Below are 20,583 nucleotides of genomic sequence, written 5' to 3' on the forward strand. Positions count from 1 at the left end.
TAATGGCTTATTGATTCATAGGTAGCCGGCTGCTCTGTTATTGAGAAATAGAGATTACTTGTTAAAAATGTGTGGTGTGGTGCCATTTCTCTGGACTGATATTTAAGATCAATTCTAAGGAAATAGGGGGAGAGATACATAACTGAAAATTGTTTCAGAAATTTCACGATGATGAGAAGATGCCATGAATAAGGCTTGTAAATCCTGGACTAATTGCTGCTCAGCAGTAGGTTCAAAGAGACAAAGTCCTCACATCCCAGCGGCTCAGAGAGACAGGATCGGAGGCCTCATGTGCTCATCGCCTTGAACTGTAACCAGAGCGCCGCTGTGGGCTGCCTGATGTTACTTTTTGGGGTGTCATTAGTTTGATGTAAGAAGTTAACCTTTTATTTTCTTTCTCATGCTAGTATAAGAACTTAAAAGCATGTGGGAAATGTAGTTTTATGACTTTTGTGGCCTTATTGGATTTTAACTTGTGTATTTGTTTTGGATTTGTGGTTTTTATAAGGTTTCTAACAAAAGTATAACTTGTTTTATATTTTTACATATAAATTGTAATGAAGTATTCTTTGGGCAAATAAGAATAGTTTCGTTTTAAAACGGTATGTATCTAAGTGGAGTTTGAGAAAGTCTGATCTGTACCTATATTTTTAATGTAGAGTCTGGATATTCTTGGAGGTGATTTTTCAATTCAGGATTCCACTTCTCCTTACTCCTTATCAAAATACAAATAGGTTAAAAATAATAAAGTTCTGACCAATAATGATCTGGAGCTGAAGTACTTTGTAGTATATTGTAATGAGAATAGTTTCCTTAGGTTCTTACAGATAGACCTAAAATCAGTTGCAGAAGGAGAGTTTCATAAATGATGAAACAAACAAAAAAGTGTACACACACACACACAGCCAGCTAGGTAGATTCGGGTATAGTATGAAATTCCTGCCCCAGGATCAAGACTTTATAATTGAGCAACATATTTAGAGAGAGTTTAGTGTTAAATTACCTTTTTAATTAATTTTAAACATTTGTTAATGGCACCAAAATATTTTTGACTTCTCAGATTTGTATGGCTTATTCTTGTATCTATATTGATCACCCTGCCTTTTCTAAGCATATCTATCTCTTATTTCTTGTATCTGGAGACCTGTGAGCCCTACCCATTCCCCCTTTCAGATGAGAACATGGGTGCCAAGTGGCTAGGATGGTGCCCAGTTTGTAGTGGGAACTAAATAAGTTGCAGCCCCTGTTTTTATTTCAGTATAAACTTAGATTCTTATGAAAATCAAATGGAAAAGCAAAAGTGAATAGGGAAGATATGTGGTTTCTTTTGATTCTCCTGTTTACTGTTAATTTCTCCCTCACTTATAAAATGTTACTTTCACAAATGGAAAGATCCATAGAAGTCAGTAGAAGTCAGGAGTTCTAGCCTTTATCTGAGGCACCTTCCTATGGAATCTCTCCTATAGGAGTCTTTTCAGACTGTGTGTCAACACTTAGTGGCAGATATCTAATCTCATATGTCAAACCATTCCAATACCACACATTTCTAATTGCCTATCATTTTCACCACATTGATTAGAAATGTGACTCCCAGAAAAGTTTATCAGTTGCCTTTATTTTGTCTTGTGCAACCTGAGAGAATGTATGCTGCTTCTTCGTCTGTCAGCTCTATGGGTATTTGCAGAGAGAAACCGTCAAGACTCAAGCTGAGTACATTGAACCATTGCTCACATCTGAGGGTTTTGAGTCTCACGTCATCGTAGTTGCCTTTCCCATCCAGATTCTCAGCATCCCTTTTAAGTAGAGATGTTATCCAGAAATGAACAAACTGTTCAGAATATGGTCTGATCCCATTAGAGTAAAAAAGTTCACATGTTCTACACACATTTTTCTTAATGCAACTTGAGAATGCATTTAAATCCTAGGTACTCTCTTTTGTATCAGATAATAAAGAAGATAATTTTAAAAATAGCTTCGTTTATTAAATGTTTGATTTGAGTATCTTTATCTTAATTGACTGTTGCATAGAATGAACTGATACTGCTTTGAACATCTTATTTCCCTTGATGCTTAACTGAGGTATGTTGTGGCTCTTGGCGAAAGTGAGAATGTTGGTCTTCTCGATTGCGTTGCTGTCCGACTGTTGCCTGTGTGGTCTTGAGCATCGTGAGCCCTCAGGTAGAGCAGCCTTCTCCTTTATCACCAGGTCACCCCGCTCTTCCTTCGTGGACGAGGACTGTGACTCATTGGCCCTCTGCGATCCTATGCAGAGGATGAACTGTGAAGTTGACAGCCTGCCCGAGAGCTGCTTTGACAGTGGCTTGTCTACCCTGAGAGATTCCAATGAGTATGACTCGGAGGTGGAATGCAAGCACCAGAGGGGGTTTCAGAGGTCGCACGGCACGCAGGAGAGCCTCGGGGGTGATGCTTCAGACACAGACGTAAGCCCCTGAAGTCACTGCTCTCCCAGGCCTTTTCTTTGACAGAAATCTGTCAACCTGTTTGACTTTTACCTGTCACGGGGATGTGTTTGACAGGTTGTGAGTATGAAGTGTAGTCAGTAGAATGTTTTTTGCCCCACCAAGTTAGGGAGAAGTTCTCCTAGATTGCCATTTTGAGGGCACTCTATTCCATAACAGCATTGCCCATATGTCGATTCAGCTGCATGTTTTTCCTCTCTTTAATGGATCATGTACATGTGTAATGAGAGACTTTGTTTTTTAATGGCTGACTTTTTTGAAAAACCAGGTTCCTGAGATAAGGGATGAAGAGACATATGGCTCAGAAGGTGTGGCTTCCGTCCTAGACTGGAACCCCCAGGGGTCAGTGAGTGAGGGCAGCACTGTTGGTTCATCAAGAAAGCCCATCCCTGCACTTGCACTGCAGGTGGGTGGTTTCTGAGACACTTTTGTTTATGAACACTTTTAAGTTTTGAGCCGTATAACTCATTAGAAAGAAAACCGTCACTACCTTTGTCACCCACTGTGGCTTTTTCCCCCTAGACAGACGTGGTGGATGATAACTATAAATCTTCCAGCTCACAGAAGGCTTACAAGATCGTGCTTGCTGGGGATGCCGCAGTGGGGAAGTCCAGTTTCCTCATGAGACTTTGCAAGAATGAATTTCGAGGAAATACAAGTGCCACCCTAGGTATGATTCTGTTTTCACTAGATAATGGGAGGATGACTTTCTTTAGCTTGATTTTATTTTCTTTAAGGATTATTTACACAGGTCTCTCTTTCTCTTTCTCTGTGCACATACATATATATAGATATGTGTGTTTCTGTGTGTGTGTGTCCTTGTCTATAGAATAGTCCTCCTCTATTTTGGCTAAGGCCCGACTCTGGGAAAGGAAGACTGGCCAAGGACAGAGGTATCTCCTAGGGCAGTGAGATCAACCAAACCAAGTTTAGAGCCTGAGGTGACAGATTGATTTATTCAGCAAACGGTCCCGAGTCCTCCTGTGAGCCAGATACTGGTATAGGCACTAAGGAGACACAATGAACAAAGCCGATGAAATCCCAGCTCCCAAGGAGCTTACATCCCAGAGGAGGGAAATGGGTGAGAAAACAAAAAAAGATGGGGCATGGGGTTTGGGGAGAGGAGCAGTTTATGCTGGGTGGCTAGGGAAAGCCTTTCTGATCAGGTGTCATTTGATGCTGCTAAAGTGACATTACTAATGGCCAGTTTGTCATTATGGTCAAAATCAAAGGCAGCTATATGCTCCCTTCCGACTTCACATACCTCTCTCAGAACAAGGAAAGAGGTAGTGTCTTGATTTCCCAAATTTGCATAATAATCAGTAAAAAGAGTTGAAGATATGCAAATTATTATTTATTTTTCTTCTTCATCTAAAGAGTTCTTATTTGGATAACCAGAAATGTTAGAGCGGATTGATTACCCTCTTCACAATGGGTGTCTTTGTAAATTTATGGTTCTCTGTTAGATCCTTCAAGATAACCAAGTTGAAAGTTACCTTCAGGTTGATTCAAAAAAAAGACTACGGTATTTGGTTCACTTGCTACAGAATGTGGCATATACGCATACAGATACATATACACATGCACAGACACATATACATATTTCCGTGCACGCGTGCACATGGACACACACACACAGATATAACCGAGTTTATCTAATTACCTGGGCAGATAGAACGTTGATTTTGCTTTTGTGCGTGGATTAAGTCCTTCCCCAAGTCAGCCGACCTGCAGACGGTGCATCTGTGTGCACGCGTGTGGTCTGACTTGTAACCAGTACATGCCGGTCCCTCTCCGTGAAGGCCATGTTCCTTCCTCTCTACCTTGCTGAGCTTTGGCTTACTGGCTTTTGTGTCATCTAAGAGGGCTTGAGACTAAAAACCGATGGAGCTACTTACATTATGTTCTCTACGTTCTCTTATGTTCCTTTTCAGGAGTCGATTTTCAAATGAAAACCCTCATTGTAGACGGAGAGCGAACAGTCCTGCAGCTCTGGGATACGGCCGGTCAGGAGAGGCAAGTGCTTTTCCTAATGCTTCGCGCTCTGCTTCGGTTTGCACAGACACGCCCTGGAGGACACTTGGGGTTTTTATTCGCATATAGTATATTAGAATTTAATTATATAATATCCTATATATTATATAATAGAATTTCAAGAATGCTCACTTGTTGCCACATCCTTTCCTCCTTCACTTATCTATCAGTTGTGCAAGAAGAGGATCTTTAAGCTTCCTGTGAACTGATGTTCAGCTGGGAAAAACTTGCTTCCTAACAAGCGAGTTTAGATGAGGCCACACTCCTGAGTGCAGTGGCAGTGTGAGGAGCTGCTTAGCTGGGGTGCCATAAAGGATGGAGAAGACAGCCTGTCAGCTCCCTTGGGTACGAGGGCAGAGGCACAGACTAGACAGCAGACTCGCATCTGGTGACAGTACCTTATCTTGCATTCATTGCCAATGACCAGAAGCATTAAGCATAAGTTTTAATCTTATCTAACTCTTTGGGAACCGAATCTACCCAATGTTCAACAAATAAGCTTGGGATGCCAGCCTACTTCTGTGCCAGATGCCAGTCAGGGGGCTAAGATTCCACAGTGGACAGACACAAATACCTCCCCACAGGGAGCTTACATTCTCCAGCAGACTGGGAGTTTCACCATTTAAAAAGTATTTGTGATTGGCAATGGCCCTATTTAAGATACTGTCACCTATAGCACTTGGTTTAGCATTAGGACATGCGTGTTGAGCTCTGCTCTTTCCCCAGCGAACCCCCCACAGCTCCGTGTATGTACAGTTCCTGGCACGTTGTGGTGTTTTACATTGTTAGTTCTTCCACCCGCCCCATAATACTCCCTACCCACCACCCCCACAATAATTTTTCTCTAATGTGCATCTTCTTCCATCCTTCTCTGTGTCCCACATGCGAGTTCTGGTAGCTTGTTGCTGAGGCTGAAGTGTTTAGGAATTATTCTCTCAACCTAGTCCTGGTTATGCTTTGAGGTTTGTAGACTTTCTTGGGATTGTTTGGTGGAGAAAATGATTGGCTTTTCCAAATCAGTAGCCCAGATTCTCATCCTCTTAGCTTTGACTGGGTCAGCCTAGAACGACCCATCTTTACACTAAGATGTTGCCATTAGAGTCTTCGCACTCAGGGCCTATTTTAGAGGGTGAGAAAAAGCGAGCATAAAAGACATGAAGAATGAGGCAGCACTAGAGACTGACTGACGAGACCGTCGCTTACGTGCCTTTCTCTTTTGCAGATTCAGAAGTATTGCCAAGTCTTACTTCAGAAGAGCAGATGGTGTTTTGCTGCTGTACGATGTTACGTGTGAGAAAAGCTTTCTTAATGTACGAGAATGGGTGGATATGATTGAGGTAAGAGACACAGAATTACACAGGGGAGTTATACGCCCACTTGGAAAATGCCCTTTCTCTTCTTTGTGGAAGGGAGCAAGGTTGGAGCCGTGGATCCAAGCTCTCAGGAAGAACTGGCTGTCAGAGGCAGAGTTCCCGACGGCACTTGGCACTATTGGTTTTTTCCGCAGTAGCTGAGCAGGTTCCCTCAGGGCCAGGGGCGCTGCTAACAGGAGCTTCTGGGGATAAAACTTCTGGGTTTTCTTACAGGTAAAATCTGAGCCCCGTTGAAAGCAAGTGAAAATGCAGGTAACCTGAGAAGCAGCAGCTCTTACAGACGAGGGGCGGTGTGACTGGGTGTGTAGTGCGGTGGGATGCGTGTACGGGCTTCCAGAAGGTGTACTAGAAGCACAGGTGAAAGAGCACCTGGTGTGAGCAGGTGCCAGGCTCAAATTCTATAGCAACTGTGTTCTCAACTTTATTCTGGAAGTGGTTTGGGTGTTCACACACCCCAAGATACCACTGAGATCCCAGTTGGTATTTTGAGCGTGTGGTAACATCGGTGCCTTCTTCTGGTTAAATGAGGTGGTGTCTTTCTTCTGAGCAGCTTTCATATCCTTCAGTTTCATGGTAAATAATTTTTAAAAGTAGGAAATGATTTTGACCACAGGTAGTATGCTACCAACAGATATTAATCGACATAAAACGACACTTCAAGCTATAGTTCAGCATACTCTCTTGGAAAACAAAACAAAACTAATGACTAATACAATTTTTCAGGTAATTCTGTTATCTTTCATTTTTAATAGGCATTAAGTGCAGAGAACAAATTGCTGTCTAATTTCAAGTTAGCCTCTAACTTCTTCAATTGGGCCTATTTTATACCCTGTAAAAAAAACAGAATTAATGTTCTGTTTCTAACTAAAGAAGTGATATAAGAAATGACTGATTGCAATTGGCTATATGACTTAGGCAATGAGAAATAAATGTGCCTTTTGTTCAATTGAAATATCATGGCTTAAAATTATTATAAATACAATGAAAGTGTGTTGACATTTATGTAATATTTTTATTTCATAGAATTTTCCACGTTATATTCATCTTTGTAACATATGAGAAAGGAAATAAGAAATGTAATGTCATTCTCACTTTTTATGGGAAACCTGAGGCATAGAAAGTGTGGCTCTGGTTTGTAGTTATTTAGAGGTTAGAGGTGGAAGGGGGAGTTGGGCCTCCTCGTTCAACACTGGTTGCTTCTTTGATAAAGCACCAGAGTGAGCAGCAGATTAAGAAAAAAGGCTTTTGATGTAAGAAATCATTCCCAAGGTAGAGTTAGTGCATAGAAGAGAGACGTCTACTCAAGGGGACATGTGGACCTCCCTGGGGGGAGAGAGCAGTGAGTTCAGAGGATAATGGATGATCTCAACTAGCTTAGACACACAGATAGTGAAAATCTATGGCAAAACTTGTTACTGTTGAAACCATTGGGCTTAGTCTTCAGATTCAGGTTTTGGATTATGCTCAAGAAAAGGAGGCATACTGTGCTCAGCCATATGAGCTGTGAAACAGCCCTTAGTGCCCAGCCGTGGCATGTGTCAGGAGCCCCATTGTAATACTTTGCTAAACACCTGCATATGGTAAATGACCTTTTCAGCTATTCATATCACCTTTCATCAGGTGTGAAAAGGAAGAAAACTCTTCAAGGTGAATTCTTGGGCCTGAGCCCGGGGCCGAGTGGTTAAGTTCGCGTGCTCCACTTTGGTTGCCTGGGGTTTGCTGGTTCATATCCTGGGTGCGGACCTACACACAGCTCATCAGGCGGTGCTGTGGAAGCGTCCCACATAGAAAAACTAGAATGACTTAGAACTAGGGTATACAACTGTGTCCTGGGGTTTTGAGGAGAGAAAAAAAAGAAAAGAATAAAAAAGGGAGGAAGATTGGCAATAGATGTTAGCTCAGGGCAATCTTCCTCACCAAAAAATAAATTAAAAAAAAAGAAAAAAATGATGAATTATTGAATTTGTTATGGAGAAAAAATTAAATACCACTTGGCATTTGACTTTCACTTTCTTTGAAAAAAATGGGCATGATGAACCTTTGCCATGGTTCACTCTTTCTAACTTGAGGAAATTCCATAGGGACAATTTATGTGGCCACATAAGTAGGGTAGAAGCTAATGGTGTGATCGTTGGGATAGGCCAGAGGATTGAGAAGCAGTAGTATGTCTTTGGTGCATTAATAATCAGTACACTTCAATTGAAGACCACTGGGTTTCAGAATCTCGTAATAAAATTGTGGATAAAATAAGATTATGGCCATTTACTTACCTGTCATGAATAGTTTATTGATTATTTGGGTAAAAGTTGAATGGAAACACTTGAGATGTGAGATCTTTTCCTCACTTTTACACCTGAGAAATATTTTGGGATACCTACTCTGTGCTTGGATGGTTCTAGAGCTTGCAGTATATCTGTTAATAAAACAAAGAGCCCTATCCTTATGCAGCTTGTACTCTCGTGGAGGAGACATACCAAGCAACAAACATAAAATAGGTACATAGAATGGTAGAAAGTGATAAATGTGATAGAAAGAAGAAGAGGGCAGGGTACAGGGCCTTGTGCTGAGGCAGTGGGCTGCAGGAAGTGTGGTCGCTGGAAGGTGACATGGGAGCCAAGACTTGAAGGAGATGCCGGTGTTTACCCGTATGACTTTGGGAAGCCATTTAGATGATCAGATGCTTGACGTCCTTAAGTGAATATTTGATTAATGGCTCTCACATGATGCCCCCTCGGCTCCTGAGCAGTTTGCCAAAGAACACAAGGAATTAACCCATTAATGGTTGAGATGTCTAGTTTTGGGAGGGCCTTTCATTCCCTTCTCCACTCTGCTTTTACTACACTCTGGTGCCTTTCTCTGAAAAGAAAGGAGGTCAAATATGATCTCGTTATTTTTTTTTTCTTTTTTTGAGGAAGATTAGCCCTGAGCTAACTGCTGCCAATCCTCCTCTTTTTGCTGAGGAAGACTGGCCCTGAGCTAACATCCGTGCCCATCTTCCTCTACTTTCTATGTGGGATGGCTACCACAGTATGGCTTGCCAAGCGGTGCCATGTCCGCACCCGGGATCCGAGCTGGCAAACCCTGGGCCGCGAAGCGGAACGTGTGAACTTAACCACTGCGCCACCGGGCCGGCCCCTGATCTCCTTATTTTTAAGGCTCATTTCTTGAGCCTGTGTCAGGTGTAGCAGCAGACTGAATGAGCACCTGGCTCTCTTCAGGTGCGGCAAAGAGGACTCTCCCCATGTCTTCATCGGGGCTGCTGCTTCTGTCGTGTAGGAACCAGAAACCTGATTTTCTGTGAGAGTCAGGTTATCTTCTTTGGTTCTCATCGTAGCCTGCTGAGGGGGGATATGCGCTTACTACGCCCTTCATTTTACAGATAGGGAAATTGAGGCAGAGACATGGAGACTTCCCTGGTTTCACGCAGCCCCAGGGTGGCCAGGTGGTGGAGGGGCAGGTCTCTCACTCCGCTCTGCCTCTCCCATCTCACGGTCCATCGCTAGCTGCACTGTGCATCCTGCGACAGTGTGACAGTTTGCATATGCTGATTTGGGAGCATTGTCTTCAGAATCTGTTACTTTGGATGCTTGCTAATTGACTCCTCATAAGAACCGTGTCGGCCTTTAGGATCTTCATATTTTGCTTTTGAGGTAGAGCAGGTAGCATTGAGTGTGGAACTTTCGAACTCCGTTTTTGACCCCTTATAGCTGAGGGATTCTTGTGTGTTTTGTTTCTGGGATCACAAAGTTGGCTTGTAATCACGCTGTTTGGGGTGAAAGTTGTAGAAAATGACGTGGCACCATAGCCAAAGGCACTTCTGTGCTCCTGCTTCCAGAGTTTATGCTGGTTTGTATGGTGGGAAGGCTCATGGAGTCAGTTAGACCCTGGCCCTGGGCCTCACAAGTTTTCATTTACTGTCTCTGAACTTCAGTTTTCTCACCTATTGACGGGAAAAAGTTGGGTTCTTTTTAGAGACTGAAGTTCAAAGATATTATCTATGCACCATGTGGCACCTAAGACGCATTTGGAAAATGGGAGCTGCTGCTCTCGTCGTCGTAACTTGTCCATGTTTGATGCATGCACAATTTCTTTTCTTTTCTTTGTGGTAGGATGCAACCCATGATCCTATTCCTATCATGTTGGTAGGAAACAAGGCTGATCTTCGTGACACTGCTGCTGCAGAGGGACAAAAATGTGTCCCAGGATACTGTGGAGAAAAACTGGCGATGGTAAGAGTGAGAGTGGCTCCAACTGGGATAGACCCTAGTTGTTGACCCCCTCGGAGTCAGTGGCTTCTCCCTTTTGTCTGCCTTTGCTGTTTGATGGGCTTCTCTTCTTATCCAGGCAGAACTCCCAGCGGGCCCTCGCCCTTCCATGCATATAAGTAATCGCACTAAGGATTAAATCCCTCACAGAGTTAAAGTGATCTTCTGATCGTTTTCTCCCAGTGAGGAGCGTTGACAGAGAGGGGCTAGAATTATCCCGTCTTCCTCCTCACTCTCACTGGGTTCCTGGAATCCTTCTCTAGTCCTGGAATCCAGGTAAAGGAAAAAGAATGGGTGTCCTATTTCGAGGAGGTGGCTTTGGTTCTGGTGGGTTACTATGCCAGGGAGCAGAAGATGGTACAGTGTCACCTGGGTGGAAGAGACTTAGAAGACTTGTTTTTTTCTCTAAGATTTGTGCTTAGTTGGAACAGTCTACAGTTATTTTTGTTTTGCATTTGTGTAGAGGATGGAGCTCATTCCTGCCCAGATTTTTATTGTGGGCCATAGTTATTCTCCCATTACTGTCATTGTGTCAGAATGCTGCGTGGCCCTCTTGTGACCTGTCTTACCCAAACAAGGAATCAGATGTTCTCGGGGTCGAATAAGAAGTCCATACCTAACAGTCTGATTTGATGTTGCTGTCATTGTCGTCTGTCATCAGCACTGTGAAGGGCCTGCTGTGTACCATATACATATGTGAACTTTAAAAAGAAGTTTCAATTTCACTATTTTAAATTGGAAAATCTTTTTTGTTTTACATTTTAGAACTATGAACCAAACATGATAAACATCAAAACTAGGCAATGATATACACAAGAGATTCATTCAACACATTAACTATATGCACCATGTGACAAGCACTGCATTGTGTGTTGAGCGAAGAGTAGAGAACAAAGCAGACAGTCCTTGTCCTCATGTAATTTATTGTCTGGGGAGACAGACATAAGCCCATGTGATCCACATGCTGGACTCTGGCCTGCACATCCTCTTAGAGATCTCATAATTCCAGGCTCCTTGCCGGTTTTATTCCCTCCTCACGATTTCTGAGTTCCTGAAGCTTCCTCATGTGTCTCATGACTTGTACCCTCCTGCCCCTCAAAGGCATTCTCTGTTTCACCCTATAGCATCCTGTCTGTAGAACTCAGCAACAGCACTACCCATTTCTACTAGAAATACATTCATTTTGTGATTTTTATAGGTTTTCTGTAGATTCAGGGGCTCATGGGTAAAGGTCCCACTGTGGAGTCTTTCCCCATTGTCTGATTCTTCTCTTTCTCCCTGCCTCAGAGCAGCCCTCACATCCTCCCCTCGTCCCACAGAGGCCTGCTTAACCAACACCCAGGCCCACAGCACATGCAGTTCTCTTTCCTAAGGGAAATTGTCTCCAGTTTGTTAGATGAAGATACATAAAAATAACTTCATCGATTACAATTGTGGCAAGTGCTGTGTAGGAAAAATACAGGTGGCTATGAAATTTTATAATAGGAAGACCTAATAGTGACTTTTAAGAGTTAGAAAACACTTAATGCTAACTTCAAAGGAAGATTACCTAAAAATTCAAAAGGTTGGTAGGAATCAGCCTGCAGAAGGGGGTTGATGTAGGTAGGGGATAACCTAGGTAATGGGAACAGCAGGTGCAAAGGTCTTGAGGTGGGAGGGAGTTTGGAGCATTGGAGAAATAGAGGAAAACTCCTGTTAACTGGAGCATTGTGAGGGAGGGAGAGTGGTGGCACATAAAGCTGGGAGGTTGGCGGGGGCCATATACAAGCTAGGCCTTCTCAGCCATGGTGAAGCGTTTGAACATTACTTGAAGAGGAATGGGAAGCATTGAAGGATTTGAAGCAGGAGAGTGATATGATCAATGATCATGTCCGTATCCACGGGGAGGTTGGATAATAGAGGACTAGAAAATGTCCACTGTCTTTAGCAACAGGCAGGCTGCTGAATCGTATAGGAAGAGATGATAGTGTGAAGGGGACGCATGTCAGCTGCTGGCCAAAAGGAGATGTACTTTTGATGAACATTTAATTCATGAGGGGTTACCTAAAGCTGTCATTTTTATCTCTCTCAAATTATCTGATAGAGAACATTTGGTAGCACTGTTGGAAATAAGAACCTTAAAACGTGAAATTTTGTATTGTGCTTTTTTTTTTAGTGCAAAGTAAAAATCTTCTGACTAGAAACTGTTCCTGGAATAACTAGGGTCAAGCTTGTCTTTGTTTTTAAGTGTTGAAACGCTGAATCCAATTTCTTAGCTGGTAGTCACTCTTAGCATACTCAACAGGAAAATATTTTTATTTTATTGATTGATTTTAAAAGCTAAAATTCCAAGAAACTTAAATAAAGATTTCATTTAATTGTGTATATTTCTTTTCTACAGACCCACGGGGCGTTATTCTGTGAAACAAGTGCCAAAGATGGTTCGAATATAGTAGAAGCTGTTCTCCATCTTGCTCGGTAAAATTCTGCCTTATATTTGGAAAACTGAATGGAGGGTTGACTTTTCACCTCATTGGTGCATGTGTCAAATTTCTTGGCCATAACCTGAATGTACATTGGAAAACACTGTGTTGTCTTCGCTTAGTGGTTGGAGAAACAGTTAAACATGGATTTTATAAAAACTGGTAATGCTTCCTGTTCCCTGTGAACACTGGCAGAATACCTTTACTGCCAAACAAAGCAGATGCATCTGGCTTGTCACTGACATTTATGCAAAATGTCACCACAAAGCTAATAGTTGACTTGCATGAATCATTTCCAGGAAACAGATTTTAAATACAAGAGACTATTATGAATATAACTGTCTGACGTTTTCTGGGGTAAAGGGGAAAAAAAATGCAACCAAGCAAATTGTATATATATCATGCCAGTGGAAAGCACTTTGCTAAAATTATTACCCAGGTAATTATTAAGCAAGGGCAATGGTGTTAATAATAAATGACACTTGAGAGGTAGATTAGAATGACAATTGCATCATTGGAGAACTTGGATATAAATGTGAGGGTTTTAATCCTTGGCGTATTCTTAGGAAATAATGTTATCTGTTAGATTTATCTCTTCTGCCTAGTTTTCTGCCGCAAATGAAAAGATGATTCTTTACTGGCCTAAAGAGATTAAATATATATTAAAAAAAAAAACCCAAAATAAAAAATCAAAACGTGCGTTAATAAAACCCAGGTCAATGATCTTTAATTGCTGATAAAGCAAGAACATAATTTTAGGTGTGTAATTCTTTTCCTGATCGTTTGTGAGGTTTTACAAGAATCTTAACTTTAGTATGATAATTGGCCTCTTCTGCTACTATATATTGACAATTAAAACACTTTGCAGTGTTTTGAAATACTGCTTTTCTACTAATGACTTGGTGGTTGGTGTTTATAGTACTTCCTAGAATAGAACTCTGTTAGGAGAGTCTTGGGCTGGGCCTCGGAGAGACCAGGCCCTCACCTGAGAGAGGAGACGGCCCCGGGACCTGAGGTCGCCTGCGTGTCAGGTGCCTGGGCTGGAACTCAGTCTTTGAACATTATCTCCTTTCACATCAGTCCCAGAGGGGGAGTCACCTCCCTGCACCACACTGGAAATCATCTTTGTTTAAAGCCAAAACAGTGCACACTTTGGGTGTGACCTAGAACAGGTGGAAAAGAGGCAAATGTTGAAAGATGTCTAGATTCCAGTGAATTCCTTGTTTTTTGTCTGTGATTAGTAGAATCGTGGGCTAATATCACATTTGTCAAATGAGAGCCAGAGTAAAACCTTTATAAATTGGGTGAAATAATGGATTCCATGCACCTTTGAGGTGTAGGGACCACCAGCCATGTTGGCCAAACAAGATCCGTTCAGTAAAGAGGGGGGAGATTCAGTGAAATGCCCTGAAGATGGAATAACTGCTGAATTGGTAGGTGTTTTCACCTTTTCGGATGGTTGTGTTGATGTTTCACTGAAACGTACCTGCAGATTCCTGGATGGAAGAGATGTGCCTTCTGAGGCACGGGGGAGGACTTGCAGGTCTTCAGAGCGTGGTTGGGCCCAGGCTGGACTGGAGCTCTGTGCTGCCATAGCCTTAGGCAATGGGTGCTGCATCGCTGCTCTGGCCGAGCAGGAAAGGATGCTGCAGGCAGGGCCCTCTGCGTGCTCACTGTTGCTGCCCAGCGTACTAGAGGATCGTGGCGTCAGGAGGCTCAACGTCCAGTCTGAAATCTGCCCCTGACTAGCTGTGGAGTCTTGAACAAGTCCCTGTCCTCCTGTAGGCATCTGTCGTCTATGAAGTGAGGGAGGGGGCTGAGAAAGTGACCTCTAAGGTCCTCTCTGGTTCCAACATTGTGTGATTCTGTATGTAAGAGCCTGTACTCCTCTGAGTAACATAATCTCTAATGCTGAATTATCTCATGGGGTCATACTAAATGACTCCAGATTGCCACATCACACCCAGGGTGCAGAATCGATCCTCTTTATTGTGTCGTTAAGATGGGAGAGGTTGTCACCGCCTGTGCTGCACTGAGTCAGCCAGGCAGGCCGCCCTGTAGGTGCCACACAGACTGGTGTTCAGTTACTTAAACCACCTTTGCACAAAGGTGTTTTGATGATAAGGCCACTTCTTGTGAATCACTTATCAAGGAGTTTTTAGTGCTGTTATTGCATTATGACCTGGTTTGAGGCCTCTAGCTTAGTTATGTTAGCGATGCGTTAAGTATGAATAAAGCAAATAGGTAAAGACTTTAATTTGCTTTATACTGTGCCTTCAGGTTTTCTTGTCGAAGTACCTAAGTCTTAAATGGAAACAATATAGTCTCCACAGGTGAAATTGTCATTTTAGAAAGTTTCCCAGCCTTTAGAAAGTTACATAGAATGCAGAACATGTCAGTCCTTGATTTGGATCTCATGATTCCCAACACAGGTCCTTTCACCCCGTGTCATGTCTTCAAACTTGAATTAGAAGAGTTTGTGGGAGCCAGCCCATGGCCTGATAGTTAAGTTTGGAGCACTCTGCTTTGGAGGCCCAGGTTCAGTTCCCGGGCGCAGACCTACACCACTTGTCAGTGGCCACACTGTGGTGGTGACCCACAAACAAAATAGAGGAAGGTTGGCACAGATGTTAGTTCAGGGCCCATCTTCCTCAAGCAAAAGGAAGAGGATTGGCAATAGATGTTAGGGCGAATCTTCCTCAGGAAACAAAAAAAAAAAGAGAAGTGTGGATTTGCACTGTCTGAAACAGAATTCATTTCTGAAGGGAGACCATAATGTTTGGTTAACAATCTGAATGTCTCTCCTGCTTCTTGGAACATATCTCAATCTGAGGAAAAGTTCCTCCTGGAAATGCAGTTCCCTGTAGTTCTCACAGGTCGTCTGTCACAACCAGTGTCCGATGGTAAGTAAATCTGCCATGACCAGAACCACAGGCTCTACGCATTCTGCAATAGATTCACATTCGACAGGGATTTAATTGATCAATGGCCTGAAATTTGAGAAAAACACAAAAAGCTCCAGCTGATCCGTCGGCTCAGCCCAAGTGCCAAGCCCATTGGGTGTGAATGCGTCCAGAAGACTGAGTCATTAAAATGCAGCCTTAAGGATATGGTAGTTTTTGGTGAGGTAATTCAATTTTCCCAGCCTTAAACCTGTTTTAGATATTGGAAATTTTATCCTTCTGATTTCCTTAAAGTGGGATAAGCCTGCATTTTTGGTAGATTAAAGAAACTAAAGGCCAGATGAAAGATGGGAGTACCTATTTTTCTCCCTTAATATTTGCTTTCAGGTTCGGTATTGTCCGCAGTATTATGAGCACTCAGCATGTGAAAACCCCGCACTAGGTTCAATAGAGATATCAAAGGGAATATAAGACAGCTGTGCAATTGAACCCTGGTCAAGAAAACATGTGACCAGGCAGCCATACGGTATGTAGTTGATAGAGACCATTGGACCTCCCAGAGGGGAGAGATGTGCGGCTCTCTGTGATTGTCTTGTGGGGATGCTGTGATTATTATACCCATTGTACAGATAAGAAAATTGAGATCTAGAATGCTTAATCAGCTTGCTCAAAGTGACACAGCTTCTAAGTGGCAAGGTTGAGAGTGGCACAAGCTCCAGCTCCTGATGGGGAGTGCCAGGCACTGACGAGGGAGGGCAGAATTGTCTGGGGCCATCTGGGGAGCTCCCTCACCCACAGCTTGTCACTCAGCCTGTCGAAGGTGGGACTTAGAATCTGCATATTTCACAGCATCCCCAGGGCTGCCTTGGGAAGGACGCTTCCTTAGAGGCTTTTCGTAAGATCACGGAGGTCTCTCGGTGTGGCCCCTACTGGTTCATTCTAAAAGTAACTTAGGAAGAGGCAAAAGGAAGAGATTTTTTTGCTGGATTTTAACCATTCTTTGTTAACTCCATGCTCAGGTTAATGAAAGAATGGCTATAGAGTCGTTATTGCTTTTGCTAAGGTCGGCAAGCATTAGGTGCGGATGGAAGCCAGGTTCCAGAGAGTTAAGGAGTGAGCTGTGTATGTGGCACACTATAAAGCAAGAGAGAGCAAGAGTAGGCTGTGAGTGTGTGCATGCACATGTGCATGTGTGTCTCTGTGTGTGCTTGTGCGTGTGTGCACATCCTGGTGCTCAGAGGGCAGGCGCAGGAGCAGTCTGCATGGTTAGAATCCCAGCTCTGCCACTTCTCCAGCTGTGTGACCTAAGAGAAGTTTCTTAACCTCTTTTTGCCTTCATTTCCTCACGTATAAAATGGACACAACAAATTCATGTGGTTCTTGTGAAGATTAAAGAAGTCAGTACCTATGAAGCGTTTAGAGCAATGTCTGGATGGCACACAGAAGCACTCAGCCGTGCTGTTTTTATTTCTCCAGAGCCATTTGTGGTTTCATTTTATACCTCAGTAATCCTTCCTCTCTCTCTCTCTAGGGAAGTGAAAAAAAGAATTGATGAGGATGACAGCAAATCCATTACCAATCTGACTGGGACCAATTCCAAAAAGACAATCCAGATGAAGAATTGTTGCAATAGTTAAATCTCAAACATCCTCGGCCAGTGAACTCCTTGTGTCCAGAGTACCGAATTTGTGTGACTTGCTTGCTTCTTAGAGTGGTGCATCCTTTGGACACTGTCATATGGAGAGTACAGTGTGGGAAATCTGAACTATGCTCTTGGGTCCCTCCAGAACCCCGGCTCTTCTTCGCTAGTTTCAGTGAACAGTTTGGTCCCTCAGGTTAAATATACTTGTCTTGTCCTTACAGTCTTAAAAGATAACATGTAAATATTTTTAAAGTGGTAAATAATCACATGCTCAGATCAAAGCTGTAGAAGAAACTCACTGATGTACTTAGATTCATGTGGTAGCTGACTTTGTAGATAACCTATGATGATGTTTACTTCAAATATTCAATACTAGAGTACTAGTGAAAGAGGGGTATCATCCTAGCTTTGCTGTTAACTAGCCTTGTGGTCTTGGATAGATCCCCAGCCCACATTAGACGTTTCCTATCTGTAGAATAAGCAGCATGGCCTGGCGGGCCTGGGCTGTCTCAGATTCTGTAGCACCTGAAGCAGTGGGAGGAGAGCACCCCAGCCCACACTTAGTAAGGACTCTGGTTATTCATACTTTGTAAACATTGGAGTATGGATTTTTCTCACTTCTGAGGCAAGAACAGAATTTAATTGAGAAAAAGTGGTAGTATTTTAGGCTCCAGTGGAGACAGAAAAATCTATTTTTTTATGTATAAAGGAAACATTTTTGTGACAAAAATAGCTGTATATAAAAGAGGGTATTTTATAATCTCAGAAGACTTATAAAGTCCGTGGTTTAAATTCAATGTTAAAAATTCTAATGAAACCATATAAAAATTCTTCAGAAAATACAATGCCCAGGAAGGTTGTCACTCTTCACTTAAAAAATACCAGCGAGTTGTTGCCAGGGGAGAAGGAGGAACTGGGAGTGACTGTTAATGGATATGTGGTTGATTTGGTGGATGATGAGAAGGTTCTGGAATTAGACAGTGGTAATGGTTGTACAGTTTTGTGAATACACTAAAAAACACTGAACCATGTCCTTTAAAAGGGTGAATTTTATGGTATGTGAATGATATCTTACTAACAAAATATGCCAGTACTTAGAATGATTTAACATTCTGCCAAATGAAAATATGCGTGCTTATTTCAAAGCTTCCCATGATTTAAAAACATAATCTCCAGTATAATGCAAATCCCGACTCCCTAGTCGCTGGCATTTAGTTCCTTCAATAATGAACAATGAAAGAAATGGTACGTGTGGTTTTGGAAAATAATCTCTGTAAAAGAAGAGTTGCGGCTGGGAAAGGTGAGTCAGTCCTTTGTTTAATGTGACTGATGACTCATCCTCACCAAGGACCTGGTTGACCTTGCTCTCCTTCTGGAACCTGCAGTGCCTCCCGTCTTCCCCATTGTACGTCTCCAAGAGCTGAAGGAGTCCACGTCTCTAGAGGCCCCTAGTGGCGTCAGTGAAGCCTGGTTTTTGGTTTTCGGTTTTCAGTGCCCTGACCCAATGAAGTTATTCCCAGCCGGAGATTTCAACTCACCTTGCTTCATATAGTTCAAGCCCCGGGGAGCTTGCTGGCAAAACTCAAATAATAGCTGTTATTTATTGTATTATATAAGCTAAAAACATTCCTTTTTGTTGAATTAGAACAATTCCTTGTAGCAGTTTTTCTCCTATTTATGATTTTATGATTGAAACTTAAATTCTCCCGCTTCGTTTTTTTTCATGAAATTGACAGATATGTTACACATGCAGATTATAAACTGCCGTGACGTCAGTTAACTTTTAAAAGCATGCCTTCTCTCTGCGGACGACATCTAGGTCTTTCACTGCAAAGTTGAATCTATCCTTAGCACCTCTACCATGGATTCCTGTTTCCTGTTTCATGTGTTTTGGTCCCAGAAAAAAAGTTTACATTTTTGACCTAACAGAATGCCTTGCTTGTGAGGCACTGTCACACTGTGGGGAAGGAGGGCTTGTTATTTTTGTGCTGCGGTGAGACAAAAGTTTTGCCACTGCTCTTTGCCTCGGGCATCCATGGAGCCCCGGTGAGAAGGGACCTGATGTGTATGTGTTGACATATGGGACGTGTGTTTAGGGCTTTGGTGCAATTGCACACATGTGTTAGTATGCATTTTCTTGTGTTGCCTTTATTTATTTTCCCCAAAAGTGTCTCTGTATTTGTCTGACAGTCTGTACATAGAGTGTACCTTTGCTACAGAAGTGTTATCTTGTCTTTGTCTCTGGATTGCCTGGCAGTGCACCCAAATTGGGAGATTTACAGAGGCCCCCTTATTAGACAAAGCAATCATCTTTAACTGTTTGAACCCGGATAAATATTTTGGCAGCAGAATCCACATTAGAGATTTATAGCTCTGGTTAGCAATCTTGATTAAAGAAAAGCTACTTAAAGCTCTTTCAGCTGCATTGGTGGGAAATCATAATTGTTACCAACATTTGATTTCATGAAGGTGTTCTCAAATTTAAAGTGTATTTTCAGTAAGAACAACAATATTTAATATTTTTAGCTTAGACTTAATTTGATACGTTTGCATAGTTCCATGCAAGTAACTCATCTTGACTCAACTTTTCCTTTGAGAGCTTTTAAAATCACAACTGTACTATGCTAATTTTTTATGTATCCTGACACATTGGATAATATTTTAATTTCATCATGGAGAAGAGCATTGGATAACATTTTTCACTGTTAACTTTTAACCTCATACATTTTCATAATTTATTTTTTTCCACTTGCTGCTTTGTATGACGTATGTGACACTTGATTATTTAATACTAAATGTGATTTGCATAAACCCAAGTCACACAGCCCTCTTGCCGAAGATAAAGTTGAGGTTAAAGATAAAGATTTATTTTCATATTTGTACAGTGATCGGCTTCAGAGTGATGGTTTTTGTGGGCTTTTATTGTATACGTGTGTAAGAAATTTCATAGGTGTATATTAAGTAGGCCTCTGAGTATTGAGTAATTGTTTTATGGTTTTGATTTATATGGTTTATATTTTCATAGTATCGGCCATATTTTGTTTTTACTGTTTATTTCTCTTCAAACCATTAATAATTATACCACAAAGTGTAATTTTTATAGCAATGCAAATGTCTAAGGAACTACAAATACTTTCTGCGTTGTAAGCTCAATAAAACACGCTGCCTTTGGCCTTCTGGGGGTTCCCTTCAGCTTTATCGCCGGCGTCCCTGAAGTAATTTTAATTCTGCGACGTGCCTACATGAACCTGTGCCTCTGAAACACGTCTTTTCCGGCCCAGGCAGCTGGCTGCTGGGAGAAAAGCATATGTCCTTGGTGTCGAGTGCTGCGGCCTGGCAGATCTTCTTGGCTGGTGGGCCGCGTCTCAACCAGCTGGAGACCTGACGGCCAGGAATAGTGAGGCTTTTGTGGAAAAATTTCAGG

General features: G+C 42.2%; 1 protein-coding gene across 1 annotated transcript in view; it reads left to right on the forward strand.

Moving 5' to 3' along the window:
* The window catches only part of RASEF (RAS and EF-hand domain containing), a 72,745-nt gene extending 52,409 nt beyond the window's left edge, over positions 1 to 20,336 (forward strand). Inside the window, exons 10-17 of the mRNA XM_001489759.5 lie at positions 2,207 to 2,441; positions 2,749 to 2,886; positions 3,003 to 3,150; positions 4,415 to 4,496; positions 5,737 to 5,851; positions 9,997 to 10,116; positions 12,533 to 12,609; positions 17,049 to 20,336. Of these exons, the coding sequence (XP_001489809.2) occupies positions 2,207 to 2,441; positions 2,749 to 2,886; positions 3,003 to 3,150; positions 4,415 to 4,496; positions 5,737 to 5,851; positions 9,997 to 10,116; positions 12,533 to 12,609; positions 17,049 to 17,154 (1,021 nt within the window). The 3' untranslated portion in view covers positions 17,155 to 20,336. The remainder of the gene's footprint in view (positions 1 to 2,206; positions 2,442 to 2,748; positions 2,887 to 3,002; positions 3,151 to 4,414; positions 4,497 to 5,736; positions 5,852 to 9,996; positions 10,117 to 12,532; positions 12,610 to 17,048) is intronic.
* Positions 20,337 to 20,583: the final 247 nt, after the last annotated feature.

This window comes from Equus caballus, chromosome 23, assembly GCF_041296265.1.
Source record: "Equus caballus isolate H_3958 breed thoroughbred chromosome 23, TB-T2T, whole genome shotgun sequence".
Classification (NCBI taxonomy): Eukaryota; Metazoa; Chordata; class Mammalia; order Perissodactyla; family Equidae; genus Equus; species Equus caballus.